This window comes from Cebus imitator, unplaced genomic scaffold (genome assembly GCF_001604975.1).
Source record: "Cebus imitator isolate Cc_AM_T3 unplaced genomic scaffold, Cebus_imitator-1.0 Scaffold84, whole genome shotgun sequence".
NCBI lineage: Eukaryota > Metazoa > Chordata > Mammalia > Primates > Cebidae > Cebus > Cebus imitator.
Genome location: NW_016107399.1, coordinates 4808488 through 4824382, shown reverse-complemented (window position 1 = coordinate 4824382; position 15895 = coordinate 4808488). Strand labels below are relative to the sequence as shown.

The following is a 15895-nucleotide window of genomic DNA, read 5'->3' as shown; positions in this document are numbered from 1 at the left end:
TCTATTGGAAGCAAAAGTAAGTATCCTACAGCCAACCATCTCAACCTCAGGCAGAACAGCACAAACCTAACATGATGATTAAAAAACAAATGAATCATGACATAATCATGGCTGATGGGGGGGAAAGCTGATTCCATATTTCAGGCTTGCTGTTGTATACCAATCCAAGGCCATCACCAAAAAAAGAGAAGCCTTTCTTTTCTTAATCTGCAGATGTCTTTACAAAAATGCTTTAAGTTCTTTGCAGAAAACTCATACAGAATCTCTGTGGTTCCTCCTGCAAGACACTGCTGTGAAGTGCCTTGAGTCAGAGTCTGCTGTGAAGGCTGTTGGCATTGGTGGTAGGGCACAGAGTCCAAGCCTGGACATCACTCATGCATCCTTCCTCAACAAGAGGATAAGGGAAACACTATATTTGTACATAAAACACTGAATCAGATTTATTTGATAGGAGCTGGAGCTAGAAATCATTCACCTCCACCTTATCTTTGTGGATAACCCCCAGTCTCTTCATAGGTCCCGGATTTGGCTGTGCTAACCAAGGGTGATTTGCCTCCTCATAACATTTTGATTTCTGTAGCCGTATTCGGGTCATCAGAGCTTCAAACACAGAATGTTTACAGAATGTTTCTCTTGAGAGAAAACACAGTGCAAGAGTTACTGTAGTTTTGCTCGTGGTTAGTAAAACCTATCTTATCAAATTTCAGAGAAAGCTAAGAACTTGGCTGGAGGAAGAGATCACAAATCAATTAGAAAGGATTTATCAATTGTCTCCACTGTTCAATGCAGCCAGGGATCTGTTTTACATTGAATGGACGCTCAGTAAGTGTTTGTTGGTGTGCTTTATTTACATCTTTTCTAATTATAAAAATTAGAAATCTCAACGCAGAACATTTGAAGCACACAAAAGAAAGAATTCTGGTTGAGTTTTTACCGTGGTTCCGTGGTCTGTAAACTTTGCAGCCATTCCTGCGCTTCCTACTTCATCCTGCCTGACATTGGCTGTGAAGTTTTAGCAAATTAATGCAAGTAAAAACGTTCTGTTTACGTGATGGATTACGTTTATTGATTTGTGTACGTTGAACCAGCCTTGCATCCCAGGGATGAAGCCTACTTGATCGTGGCAGATAAGCTTTTTGTTGTGCTGCTGGATTCAGTTTGCCAGTATTTTACTGAGGATTTTCGTATCAATGTTCATCAGGAATATTGGCCGGAAATTTTTTGTTGTTGTTGTGTCTCTACCAGCTTTGGTATCAGGATGTTGCTAGCCTCCTAAAATGAGGCTAAAATGAGTTAGGGAGGAGTCCCTCTTCTACTGTTGTTTGGAATAGTTGCAGAAGAAATAGTACCAGCTTCTCTTTGTACCTCTGGTAGAATTCAGCTGTGAATCCATCTGGCCCTGAGCTTTTTTTTTTTTTTTTTTGGCTGGTAGGCTATATTAACTGCTGCCTCAATTTCAGAACTTGTTATTGGTCTATTCAGGGATTCGACTTCTTCCTAGTTTAGTCTTGGGAGGGTGTCTGTGTCCAGAAATCTATCCATTTCTCCTAGATTTTCTAGTTTATTTGCATAGAGGTGCTTATAGTATTCTCTGATGTGAGTTTGTATTTCTGTGAGATCAGTGATGATAGCCCCTTTATCATTTTTTATTGTGTCTATTTGATTCTTCTGTCTTTTATTCTTTATTAGTCTGGCTAGCGTCTATTTTGTTAATCTTTTCAAAAAACCAGCTCTGGGATTCATTGATTTTTGAAGGGTTCTCCTTCAGTTCTGCTCTGATCTTAGTTATTTCTTGTCTTCTGCTAGCTTTTGAATTTGTTTGCTCTTGCTTCTCTAGTTCTTTTAATTGTGATGTTAAGGTGTCACTTTTAGATCTTTCCTGGCTTTCTCCTGTTGGCATTTAGTGCTATAAATTTCCCTCTAAACACTGCTTTAGCTGTGTCCCAGAGACTCTAATATGTTGTGTCTTTGTTCTCACTGGTTTCAAATAACTAATGTATTTCTACCATTTGACCCAGCAATCCTGTTACTGTTTATGTACCCAAAAAATTATAAATCATTTTATTATAAAGGCACATGAACATGTATGTTTATTGTGGCACTGTTCACAATAGCAAAGCATCTGGTTGAAACCAACCCAGATGCTCATCAATGAAACACTGGATAGAGAAAATGTGCACATATACACTATGGAATACTATATAGCCATAAAAATGGATGAGTTCATGTTCTTCGCAGGGACATGGATAAAGCTGGAAACCATCATTCTCAGCAAACTAACACAGGAACAGAAAACCAAACACCGCATGTTCTCACTAATAAGTGAGAGTTGAACAATAAGAACATATGGACACAGGGAAGGGAACATCACACAACAGGGCCTGTTGGGAATAGAGGGCTAGGGGAGGGATAGCATTAGGAGAAATACCTAATGTAGATAACAGGTTGATGGGTGCAGCAAACCACCATGGGATGTGTATACCTGTATAACAAACCTGCATGTCTGCACATGTATCCCAGAACTTAAAGTATAATTTTTTAAAAATGTTCTAAAAAGGACACTTGTATACAGGAGCATTTGATGTTGTTTCATGGCATCAAAATTATCTGCCAGCAGAGTGTACTGGGATCTTTTCACTTTCATGCAACATTTCTGTGTTTAGTGACATTGCTTCTTAGCATTTGACAAGATGATGGAGAAACACTTTATTGCTTAGAAGGAAAAAATCTTTCAAGCACTTAATCTTTCATCTTTACCTATAAGGCTTTTCAATCTTGGAATCACATGATCATGATTAGTATTATATCACTACACAAAATTAATTTTTCCAAACGAATGTGACCAGAAATTGGCCATCTTCCTCCACTTTTAGGTCCACCTTTAAAATTCGGCCCTCTCAATTTTGTCAAATTTAACTCCCATGTTCTTAATGAACTCTAGTCTTAAACATGATTCATCATGATTAAGAGAGAAAACTAAGCAATTAATTTCTTCAATTTTTTTATTGACATATAACACATAAATCAAAAAGTACACATATTGTAAGTTAACAAATAGATGAAATTTCATGAACTGAACAGGCCCATGTAAGCAGCACCCAGGTCAAGAAACAAAATCTCAACTGCACTAAGCATCTCACTTGTGAATTTAATATTCCTTTCCAATGTCTTTTTTACTAAATGTTACAAATATAGTAGATGGAATGTAAACTTTTTTAGTATATTTATATTCAATTATGTAAATATAAGTTCTAACCCAAGCGTGCAAAGCACAGTTGCTTTGACACATATCAAAGGACTGTTGATCTCAATCAGGTGTAGCCCATCTAATCATTAGATTTCTCTGCTACTGTCAACTGAAATATTTAAATAATTCTGATTCCTCAAGACTTAAGACAACTTCTTCCAAGCCTGCCACAACATCTGAATGCTATAATGAATGAATAAGTCAGGGAATTCCAGTCAAGGGAGAAACATAGTTATAAAAATGATGAAAACAATCATTACACTACACTAATAATCAGTTTGCCTATTTTGTTTGTAATAAAAAATATACACTAGGGCCTGTATTCATTCATCCCAGGTGTAAAGGTAATGGTGTGGATTTATAAATAACCACTTTCCCCTCTCAACCTATTTAATGTGGACATGTTTCAAGGCCTGACAGTACAGCTCTCTCCTAAATGTGCCCTGAGGTATAAAAGGGACCTTCTTCCCAAATTATAAGCTGACCTAGTGGTGTCATTAAGGATAAGGAAGACCGTTGGCTCTGGATTTCTCTGCTCATGACTATGTGTCTTGGGCCTGCAGCCCACTGGCAAAAGGCCTGCTTGTCTGTGACATGGATCTCTTGAGGCACCCAGGATGCTCAACCTCAGCTGAGCAGTTCCAGCGATTGGTCTGGATGTCCACGATTTGTCATGATTTGCATTTCTACTGGTGTGGGCACAGTTATGTGAATCTGTGATGAGGCCAACCACACAAAATGATTCTAAATTACTAGATTAATTCAGCTATGAGATAAACTACTCAAATACTACTTATATCTATAACTAGATTAATTCAGCTATGGGTTAAATTACTCAAATGCTGCTTACATCTCAATGAAACTCAGATTTTCTCCTAAAAAGTTTTAACTCTTCAAAATGCCCACAAGATAAAGTTGATTGTTCAGCCTCAAGGACCTTTCCTAAGTCAGCTTCTCATTCATCTGTCGCTGCTCCTCCATTCTTGTTTGGAACCTAGTTGTCATCTTAACTCTCCTGGTCATACTCCTTGCCCACTTGGTGCATATTTCCTGAGTGTTTGCATTATGCCCAGTGTCAGCATACAGCCACGAACAGAGCAAAAGTGAGCCTTGCTTTCATGGAGTTTATAGTCTAATAGAAAAGGCAAATTGATCAAATAATCAACAAAAATATCTTGGTCTTTTCCACCTTCACAACTTTTTGCCTACATTACCTCTTCCACTTGCTTTGGCTTTTAAATTCTACTCACCTCCATGCCCAGTCAAAATCTCTTTGTCCATTCACTGACGAGCCCAGTCTGCCCACAGGTCACTGTTCCTTCTCTGAGCCCCATATGCTATGGACCATACCAGAGTCACTGAATGATCTATGTGTACTGGCCAGCTTACAGCACAATGCAGACATCAATAACTGATCACAGCACTCCCTGCTGAGCCAGGAAATAATGTGAAGATCCCACTCAACACAGAAAGTCTGCAGCCACTACCAATCAATTGGAGCTGATATTATAAAAGAGATATACTGCCATCCTCAGTACATTCCATTTACTAGGCAGTTATCAGTGACCTCTGACTTTTACTGTCATCATATCCTCATTCATAGTTATTATATCTACAACTACAATATAATACATAAGTCGCAGGGACTAGGTTTTATGTTCCCTTTAATAGTTCTAATTCGGCAACTGTGTATTGAGCACAGACCATGGGAAAGCCCTCTTGTAGATGCTACAGGAAATACAGAGATTAATAAGACATAGTTCCTGCTGCCAAGAGCTCCTGATCTCTTTGAGAGATGAGAAGTTTACAAATGTCTACAATTCAGGGAAGAATAAAATGAATGCCAGAAGAAAGGCCTCAAGGTTTAGAAAAGCCACATAATTAGATCTGGCTCAAAGGACAAGCAAGATTTCTTGGAGAAGGTAGCATCTGAGATGGATGCTGATGATCACAGAAGGAAGAAAGAGGAGGCAGAGTGCTGCTCTCCAGGCACAAAGAAGAGCCTAAGCAAAGACACTGAAAGAGGAAAGTTAGGATCCTTCAGGTATTCTAGTTTGGCCCCAAGAATGCTTAGTATGGCATCTTATGAACAGTAGGTACTTGATATGGTTTGGTTGTGTCCCCACCCAAATCTCATCTTGAATTGTAGTTCCCATAATCCCTACATGTCACAGGAGGGACCCAGTGGGAGGTAAATTAATCATAGAGGAAGTTACCCTCATGCTGTTCGTATGATAGTGGGTGAGTTCTCATGAGATCTGATGATTTTATGAAGGGCTTTTCCTCCTTTTGCTTGGCACTTCTCCTTGCTGCAGCCATGTGAAGAAGGATGTGTTTACTTCCCCTTCTGCCATGATTGTAAATTTCCTGGTGCCTCCCCAGCCATGCTGAACTGTGAGTCAATTAAACCCCTGTCATTTATAAATTACCCATTCTTAGGTATGTCTTTATTAGCAGCAAGAGAACAGACTAATACAGTACTCAGTGCATGCTGGTAGGTAGGTACTTTGGGTGGCACTGATTAATTAACAATCTACAGGAACCAAAGAGTCTGTGAGAACCTCATATTCACACACACAAGCATACATACAAACTCCAGAACAACAGACATTTCCAAAAATGGGACTCCAGTCTCTAGCAGCTTACAGAGACACTAATTGTAGCATTATTCTTTCAGAATAATGGATCTAAGCATGTTTTTGGTCTAACAATGCTTTAAGAATGTGTGTTCAATAAATGTTCCTAGGATATTAATAACTAGTACATGGAAAGTGGTTCTGTGCTCATATTCACCTGAGGAAACGCTGAGGTAGGTGAGATTTAATTGGTATATATTCCACAGTACTTCTTAGAGATTCTGACATGCTATGTCAAGAGGAGTGGGATGTTATTATCATTTCCTAAATACATTTGACCATAGAGTCTTTTTTTTAATGGAGGGTCTCATGGAATAAGTATTTCATAGACCACTCTATGATTTATATGAGTTATGTGCAATTATAGAAAATATAGAAAAACACAGTTTGCCTAAATGATGAAGACAGGTCTCAAACAGTGAATCGTCAGCTATCAGGAACTCTTGAAGATGCTTGATGTATCTATTCCCTTTTTCACTCACCCTCCATTTTACCGCATCCTACTCCATTGACCACGGTTAATAAAAGCTGATACTTACTGAGCCCGTACTATGTGTCAGGCTCTATTTTAAGTGCTAGAACCCTCACAATAAGCCTTCAAGGTCGGCACTAGTATTATTATTATTCTGTTTATATAAGTTAGGCAACTTGAGGCACTGAGAAATTAAGGAATTTCCCCACTGCCACCTGAATGGTATGTGGTGGAGCCAGTGTACAACCCAGGCAGAGCTAAGGCTCCTGGCAACCACACAAGCTTCTTATTCAGAGAAAGAGAGAGAGGGAGAGGGAGATCACATGATGGCTCCTCCCTCTTTTATCTACTGCCTATGTTGGGTTTAGTTCTCTAATACTCTACTCTCTCATCAACCTCCCCACCCACCCAACCTTCAATCTTCCATCCAGTCTTCAGAGAAAGGGGAGTCACTCTTCCATCACACATGATTCCGATTAAGAGAATTAACACCTCATGATTCCGATTAAGATAATCTCCATCTGGCCATGTGGTGTTTTGTTTCCTTATTCTTGATGGTAAAACTTCTTTCCAAATATCTCATTCAGCAATTCCACTTTGATGAGAGAAATCACAAGTTCCAGAAAGAAGCAGATTATATATCCAGTGTTAGCAATCACTCTAGGCAGCACAGTGTGACAGAAAATCAACATACATCACCTGTATTGGGTTGAAATTTTTTCTGATAAGGAGGAACTTTCTCTTAGCTGAGATTTCTCTAAATTTCCTTCCTAGCCTCCAGGATAATAGCCCCAGGTTATTCCTCTAGCCCTCCTCTAACCTCAGCAGTCTGTCCAAATTTTTACTACTTCTTTTCCTAAAAAGGAAAAAAAAAGTCCCTTTGGCTTCTCCCTCACCTTCCCTCATCAAACATCACCTTTTAGTCATGCTTGGGTGCCCCTGATCTCCACTCCAAGCCTCTTTCACCTTATTTCTCTTTCTCTCATTACAGATTCATCTCTTCTGCTCTCTGCCTCCCACTGCCATGTGACAAATCCCTTTTAAAATAGCACCAGTGACTCACCCGGCGGATACTGTATTCCATTTGTATGTACCTTTTTTATTTTCCAAGGGGCATAAAGAGTTTCACAGAAATGCAGGCTTATTTTTACCTTGTTCTTGTAAAAGAAGTGTCTATAAGAAGGGAATAAAAATGTAGTTTGGGATTTTGTCTGAATAACTTGATTATTAAGGCTGATAATCAGGCTTTCACTTTCCCAGGTTATTTCTTCTCCTCATCTCCCCCTCCTTGGTGCTTGTTACTTTCTTCAGGATTTATTAGTAGCCTCACCAGAATTTAGACCTTAGTCTTACCAAGGAGTTGTGCTGTTTTGGAACCAGTCACCCATGCTGGAACCCTCAGAGCCGGCTCCAGCCCTCCAGCTGGTTCATGCCCATTGCCATTGGGTAAACAGGCCACTCCAGCACTATCTTGGGGCCTTTACCTCTATTTTCACTGCCACGACCTGACTCCAGCCAGCATCTCCTCTAACCTGCACCAAGGCAATGAGGCAATGATCGCCTAATGGTTCCCACTGCCCTCAACCATTTTCCTACAAATTGTTATTCTCCACCTCACATCTGACCATGCTGCAAACTGGGTGCCTCTGTCTAAGATCCCATTCTTTGTCATGGTACTCAGGCTTTCCCAGTCTGGCCTCAAGCTACCTTTCCTCTATAATCACTGAGCCCTATAACACACCCATCCTGGAAACAAGCAGCTTCCCTACACGTGCCTTCATTTCCCGACCTCCGTGCTTTCATTCATTTAGCCCCTCTGGCAGGAGTGCCCACCCTGGTCTTTTCCTGGCAAGCTCTTTCTCAGGTTCAAAGGTACCTTTTCAGCTAAACTTTTCCTAACTTCCCCAGGATGGACTTAAATATACAGAAGACTATATTCCTATAGCTTTTTATGCTATAGTAGAGCTATACATATAAGGTAGAGATACATATAAGGTCGTACCTATCACAAAAATGTATTGGAAGGCTATGATGTCCCAGGCACTAGGTGCATAGGCATCAAGTTATAGTCTTTAACCTACTTCTAAGTAAGACAGAAAATAAAGCCAAATAAATGGTATTTCAGGGTGAAATAAGCAGTAATAGAGATGAGCCTCCTTCTTCCTCTGGGTGGTTGGCTCCAAGTGCGTTCCCACGGATCCAACCTTAGCTTAGCCAATGAATAATGAAAGTAATAAGGTGATTTCCACCAATGCTATTTTCTCCTATCCAAGCCCTGGCTCTATACAACCAAGGAAATTGGTGAAAGGAGTCACTGGCCCAAGGCGTTTGGCATTCACAGCTGAGCCACATCTTGAGTCACGCAGTCATGCATAACTAATGTGCTCCCTGGCTAAGCAGTAAAGACTCATGAAGTAAAGGTTAAAAAGTTGTTGCATCATGCCAGACCAAGTTCAGAAGTCGCCAGGTCCAGAGCCTCCTCCCAGTTGGCTTCCTGACTCCTGTCTTGTTCTCTACACCCCGTCTTCCACCTGGCAGCTGATGTCATTTCCCACAGCCTTTAAAACGAAGTACATGCTCTTTGGACTGGCAGGCAAGGCCCTTCATAATATCTCCTCTGCCTCCCTCACACCACCTTTTGCATCCACTTCTTAACCTCTGCGCTGTCCCTTGGTCATATTAAACTACTTGCATTTCCTTAATTCATCAGGATTTCTCTTACCTGCAGGCCTTTGCCTGTGCAGCTTGTTCCCTTTGCCTAGAATGCACTGAAACCTTCCGCATAACTCTGACTCATCCTTCTGGTCTCAGGATAAAGGCTATTTTTAAAGGGAAACTTATGCCTACCCTTCCTTCATGCTAAGATCTGGACAGCCTTGCTACTGTGTGTTCAACCCTCACATGCTCTGCTTTCTCCATCATTGCACATATCACACTGCATTGAAATCATTTGCTTACTTGTGTGTTTCCCCAGTGTAAACCCCCAGAAGGCAAACACCTAAGGTTTCATCATTGCATTCCAGTGCCCAGCCAAGAATACGGAATGCATTAGGCATGCGTAAGTATGTACTGGTGGAGTGAGTTCACGTAAAACTATGAAGACAAGGTCAGGTTTTCCTATTTAGGGGCAGATAGAACAGGACGTGTATATCATCAGCTACTTGGATAGTAAAACCCTAAGCATGAAACAAATTAGCAATTTAAATAGCATACAAGACAGCATGAATCTGTTATACAAGAAAGCATAACTTATATAAAGGTAGTGAGATTATTGTCCAATTAAAAAGGTGTTGATTTTTACTTAAAGTTACTTTATATCAAAATTCTAATTTTTTGCTAATGGGACTAAAAAAGGATAAGTTGTGTCATTCTATTCCTTTAAGAGGAAACCAAAATAAAACACAGAAAAAAAAAAAAGTTGAGTGAAGCAACTTTTTGAGTAGTGGACCCTCAGAATGGGAACCCAATGACAAGTGGATCATTTTCTCCCTTCTATAAACAGAATTCTATTGTAGAGACAAGTTGAAATAGATCTCAAATTGTTGCCACTGTCACAGCTGTAACCTGTGACACGTGTGTAAAGAACCATTACAAGCTGGAATCTAAGAGTGATTAATATAGCTTCCACCCCTGGTAAACACTAGCCGGAATCTCTTCCATTATGGTTACCATCAAAAAGAGGTATAGGTAGGACAGAAATCAAACACAAATGATACACTACCTTTCCCTACATATAATGAATAGCCTAGGAAACTATTCTTAATAATAAATATTTATTCATTAGAACATATAAGTGAATGCAGAAGGCATTTAAAAGAAAAATACAAAAGAATAATTGTATTCATGCAGTACTTTCATAAAAAGTGAGCATAAACTCAGTCCATGAATGTATAAAGTGAAATGAGCTGGCTGGCTGGAGAGAGGGTCATGGTGCCAGAGGCTACGCAGTCATGGTCACAGCTGTATTGGTTGATTGCTGGGTTCCTGTTGGCTTGGTCTGGGTCATGTTATTTGTGGTCTTGAACTTCCTGTCCAGGGTCTTGACCATGTCATTCACCCACCTGGCTTGTGAATCAGCACAGACTTTTAGGCCACGTTTGGTAATAAAACTGTAATACAAGGAAAACATAAGTGAAGTTAGCCACATTCTCAAAGCCTTAGGGCCAGGAGTTAAGATCAGAGCAGACATGAAGAGATCTTGTGCTGAAATTACTGCAAGAAACAGTCTTTCTGAGCCATGAAATCATAAATGAGCACCCTTCTTCTGCCATCTATTTTAACATAAAGCAGAAATATCTGCAAGTAATATCCAGCCCCTTGTTCACCATAATTCACAGGCTCATTTTCTCATCCGTGTCACCAAATGTAACAAAAAGCCTTTGAGGCTATCTAGTTCTATTATTACATATTCTCTTCCTTTTCAAATTCAAAAATACTCATCTTATTTTTTGAATAAAAGGTGATTGTTCAATTTTCATATCTTAGAGTAAAGCCTGCCATTATGTGTTGGGAAGAGTTATTAGTTCTCAAAATGAGATTCTGGTAGAAGAAAGTCATCATATAGGTTGTCCATTGACTCATTTTCTTGAAATATGCAACTGACAAAGCATGGCACTCGGCCTAACTCAACCCTAAGAGCCACCCCCACTCCAGTGCAGCCTGCAGGGAAACCCTGAATGGGCCAGCCATCTCTAAACCCAGCCCTCAGAGCTGTGCACAGTATTCATCCGACTCTTCTGCTAAGCTAAATAGAGGCAGACTTCTATTCTTTATTTGGCAGCCAAACTTTTGCAATAATCTCTATTTGGTTGGGCTGCATAGACATGATTGATAAGGAAAAATAAAGAGGTTATTGGTTAAGTTGAGGTGTTCTTCCATGTTAGCCTACTTTTCCTGAGGAGGGCAGCATTTCTATGAACTACATTTCTGTACCTCTAGTTATCCACCCAGCCCAGCTTCTGAGGAGGGAAACTCACATTACTGCTTTGAAGGAGCCTTCCTTGATGGTGTAGGTCTTGATTCTGTTAATTGGCAGTCGCTGGGTAGTGAGGCTCACACAGACACTCTTATCTGAGACTTCACTCCCTATACCTGGTGAGAGAAAAAAATACCAGACAATTAAAAATAAAGCAATTATCAAGATCATAGGAACAATCATCTGTTAAATTACTCTGAGAATGTGAGACTATAAGTCCATTTGCTTTTGGGGAGAAGATTTGACTCATAGGCATCCTGAATCTCTTGCCCATTCTTAGTAAATAGTTGACTAATTTAAAAATTCAATCAATATAATTGTTTCAGGAATTTCATGCTGAGAGACGTTAACAAGGTATTATCCCATGTCTGTGTACATTTTCACTTAGACTCTTGGGACAGCTAGCAGTCGCTCCAGTGACATTCATTCATTCTTTTATACAACAGTGCTGATTGTGTCCCACATGTTTTATTAAGACAGATGTTATATTGTTTTCATAGAGCATATCTTCTAATGAGGGAGCCAGGCAACAGACAGGTAAACAGAAAAGATCATCTCAAATAGTGAAATATGTTACTATAAGTGAGAGACTAATGCGTGAAGAGTAATCTAGGCAAGGCAACATTTAGTGGGGGAGGGAAGCTTGTTTTTCACTGACTAAATAAAGGTGTTCTCATTCTAAATGGTAAACGGTCTCCATTCGCCATCCTCCCAAAATGCTGAAAAGAAAGAAGGCCAAAGGAAAGACGGTGACCCCAGCCCCTGCCATCGTGAAGAAGGGCATTGGACAGGACATCCAGCCCAAAAGGGACCTCACCTGCTTAGTGAAATGGCCCCACTATATCTGGTTGCAGCAGCAAAGAGCTATCCTCTATAAGCAGTTGAAAGTGCCATCTGCAATTAACTGGTTCACCCAGGCCTTAGACCCCAAACAGCTACTCAGCCACTTAACCTGATCTACAAGTACCAACCAAAGACAAAGCAAAAGAAGAAGCAGAGACTCTTGGCCCAGGCTGAGGAGAAAGCTGCTGGCAAAGGGGGTGTCCCCACTAGGAAACCACCTGTCCCTTGACCAGGTGTTAGCACCATCACCACCTTGCTGGAAAACAAGAAGGCTCAGCTGGTAGTGATTGCACATGGCATGGACTCCATCAAGCTGGTTATCTTTCTGCCTGTCCTGTGTCCTAAAATGGGGTTCCCTTACTGCATTATCAAGGAGAAGGAAGGCAAGACTGGGACATCCAGTCCACAGGAAGTACCACTGTCACCATCACACAGGTTAACCAGGAAGACAAAGAAGCTTTGGCTAAGCTGGTGGAAGCTATCAGGACCAATTACAATGATGGATATGATGATATCTGCAGTATCCTGGGTCAAAAATCTGTGGCTCACATTGCCAAGCTGGAAGTAGCAAAGGCTGAAGAACTTGCCACTAAACTGGGTTAAATGTACACTGTTGAGTTTTCTGTACATAAAAATAATAAAAACTCTCCTTCAAAAAAATTAATAAATGGTAAAAGGTAATATTATATATATATTTATACATATAAATGTATATATAAAGGAAGTCGGCCCTAAAATATTCATCCCCAGTAGTAATGGCCCAAGGGGAATTACACTATTAAGTTTAGAGAACCATCTTACATTGCAAAAGGAAAAATAACTTGGGAGCATTGATACTGTTAAGGGTTGGGCAAAATCTAATCAAAGTTTCTAAGTGCTGATTTTCTCCTTAGCTATAGACACTGGCCTTTGCTTCCTAGAGAAATAGACAGCTAAAAAGCATCTAAAGTAACCACTGATAACCACCAAGTTTGCTCTGTCGTGTTGCTATTATCAGAAGGCATTTTTTTAAAGCATGGAACTCAACAAAGAGTGTTCACGGATGTTGCTTTTCCTCATCATTCCTTTCCCTTTCCTTCGCTCCCAGTGCCAGTCAGCACATTCCTACCGTCTACCTTTGCCAATTTATTTTTAATGCTGAATTGTTTCTGAAGCCAGTGAAAGAGCAAAAATCTGGGCTTTAACAGTATTTCTCTCTGTGAAGTATCTAACATGAACTCCCAAGACTGTATACTTGAAACCACAAAGACTTTTCCTTATTCTCAGCAACGTTTGTGTGTCTATGCTGTTCTTTAAAACATCACCTTCTCTCAGGTTGCAGAGTTGAGTCAAAGCAGAGACTGCTTTGCCTTACTTCTGTACATAAGAAGCTAGGCACCACTGAGACTTATTGAGCTCCCTCAAATAGAAAACTTGGGAATCTGACAGCAGTGTCTGCAGTTCCTCTCAGGCTCTAACAGAGCTCCCTTCCCCCTACTCAGACCTGAGTCTCCCTCAAATGGTATGCCCATTGTCTTAGCAAAATGCATGTTGCCTAGTGTAGTAATCAGATTTTTTGTATCATTAATTTTTTTTGTTTTGCACACAATTTCAAGGACTTCCAGCCACCTTTATTCATGGACTCCCTTGTGGACCCATGATTAAATTATATATCACAGTCCAAAGGGTAAGTCTATCAGTTAGAGCACAAATAAGTTGACAAATTTACTCCAGTTGTAGGAAAAAGTAATCCTTCAAGAAATATCTACTGAATGCTCAGGTAAGGGCTCAGTATATCTAAATCTTACCTGGATGTGTCTTGCAGGTTTATTGAACTGTGTATAAGGTGCTGATCTATTTGTTAGTATTTATTATAATATGGTCTCTTACAAATCCAGAAAATTTCTCATAAATAGTAATATTCATGGTAGCAATAACAGAATCCCCAATGTACTTTAAGGTAATATTGATTTTCTGGGTATGAAGGTTTGAATTTCCAGTCATTCGGGGCTTATTTTGTGTTGAAAACTGATTTGCTCCAGAACATACAGCCTCTAGTGCATCCCCACATTGTGACTGAACTCTCAAAGATTCTGATGATTTATCAAACTATATATTAAATAGACAAAAGATACAAATGCATTTATAATCATCACCTCTAATCCAGAGCCAACATTAATTAACCAATTACAGTTTGTAAGGAAATCTGATGTTATTAAATGAATAAATAAGCCATAATATTTATTTAAACTTAATCTCAGGTGATCACATCTGTTATTTAATTCAATTTATACATAAATAGGCACAGGCCCTGAGTGGTTAAAAAATTTACCCCTAATTATCCAATTAGGAAAAGTAGGAGCCCAGATACTAACCAAATTCTCCCTGTTCTGGGAGTTTACGAAGGCCCCTACAGTCAAAACCATCATTCCTGTTTTGCACATGTGAAGTTTAAGGTTCATCTGGGAAAAGCCATTTACTCCAGTCAAAACCTGAGTCGAACCCAAAGTGTGTGCCCACCTGCCTTGCCTCTCTGTCCTTTATCTTACAGACAGCCTCTCGACTTACCTTCCGCAATGTACGCAGTAAGACAGCAGATGCCAAGGAGGGCCAGGATGAGAAGTCTCATGGCTGAGGTCCTGCTGAGCTGTTCAGGGAGAGAGTGAGGATCAGGCTCTTTGAGGACCTCTTATATTCCTCCAATGGTCAGCACACTTCCTGTAGTGAGAGGGGGCTTTCAACGTGGGTGTAGGATCATGGAAAATCTTTGCAATACTGATGCTTTCATTTTTCTTTAAAAAAAAGTCCCTCTTCCTTGTTCATACTAACCTTGCGGCCTTTGCCCCTTCGCCTGTGGTTAATGTGTCAATGAAACCAAATGTATGCATAAAAGAAAACGTGGTTGTGTTGTCTCCTGCCACCAGTCTGAATATAGATCTTCCGCCGTAGACATGCCTGAAGGCTGTTCACTGTCATGGCCCAGCACGGAAACTGTAAAGGAAATGAGGTGGGGTGGTCTCTGTGTTCTATCCCACCTCATGTGACATCCAGTGTGACATGGGTCTTCCACAACCATGGATCATGAGCCCCTGGTGCCACCCTTTGACTCTCTCAGGAGGTGAAGAGAGGCTGCTGCCACACTGAGTTTCTCAATCCTTTGCTTTCTTTTTTCTCCACCACCCTTATTCAAGTTATTCCCCTTTCGTCAAACCAATCTCCCCAGGTACCCAAGAAACAATTAAATAATGGCTTGAGCATGTCTATATGCATATGTTTGCTTTATTACAACTTAACACACACATTTATAAAAGCTTTCGAAAAGTTGTGCTATACCAACTTATTTCAAATAAAAAAGAAAATTATAATCTTACCATCTGGTGTTTTCATTTCTAATATTTTTCCAGTGACTCTGTATTGGCATACATGTGTTCTCATAATTGTGGTCATTTTAAATATTGTTTTAATACCAATTTAAATTTCTTCCCTTTTTTAGCCTTCGTATTTCTACTTTGAATAAATATATACACATACACATTAAACATTTTCTTATAACTTATTAAAAAATCAGAACTATAAGGTTGATTTCCTTAATATACACTGAATTACTTCCCTTTAATAGCCAGGAGTAGGATTACTGGGTAAAATGATATGATCATCTTTATAGCTCTTATTATATATTGCCATATAGTCTCCCCAAAATGTAATTTTAATTTGCAATGCTCCCAGTAGGATTCAAATATACT

At 39.8% G+C, this 15895-nt stretch overlaps 1 protein-coding gene across 1 annotated transcript; it reads right to left on the bottom strand.

Annotated features, from left to right (window-relative positions):
- Positions 1–10110: 10110 nt before the first annotated feature.
- Positions 10111–15643, bottom strand: XCL1 (X-C motif chemokine ligand 1). Its single transcript, XM_037740517.1, has 3 exons — positions 14721–15643; positions 11332–11446; positions 10111–10464 (listed from the first exon to the last, which is right to left on the bottom strand). Exons 1-3 carry the CDS (start codon positions 14779–14781, stop codon positions 10296–10298), a joined length of 345 nt encoding a protein of 114 aa, XP_037596445.1. The 5' UTR covers positions 14782–15643; the 3' UTR covers positions 10111–10295.
- Between the last annotated feature and the right edge of the window lie 252 nt (positions 15644–15895).

Excerpts from the sequence above, each read along its gene's own strand:
- XCL1 (XM_037740517.1), bottom strand. The coding sequence starts at position 14,781 with ATGAGACTTCTCATCCTGGCCCTCCTTGGCATCTGCTGTCTTACTGCG. Across the intron at positions 11,447-14,720 it reads TACTGCGTACATTGCGGAAG|GTATAGGGAGTGAAGTCTCA; the intron begins GTAAGTCGAGAG and ends TTCTCTCACCAG. Across the intron at positions 10,465-11,331 it reads GGCTCCTTCAAAGCAGTAAT|TTTTATTACCAAACGTGGCC; the intron begins GTGAGTTTCCCT and ends CTTGTATTACAG.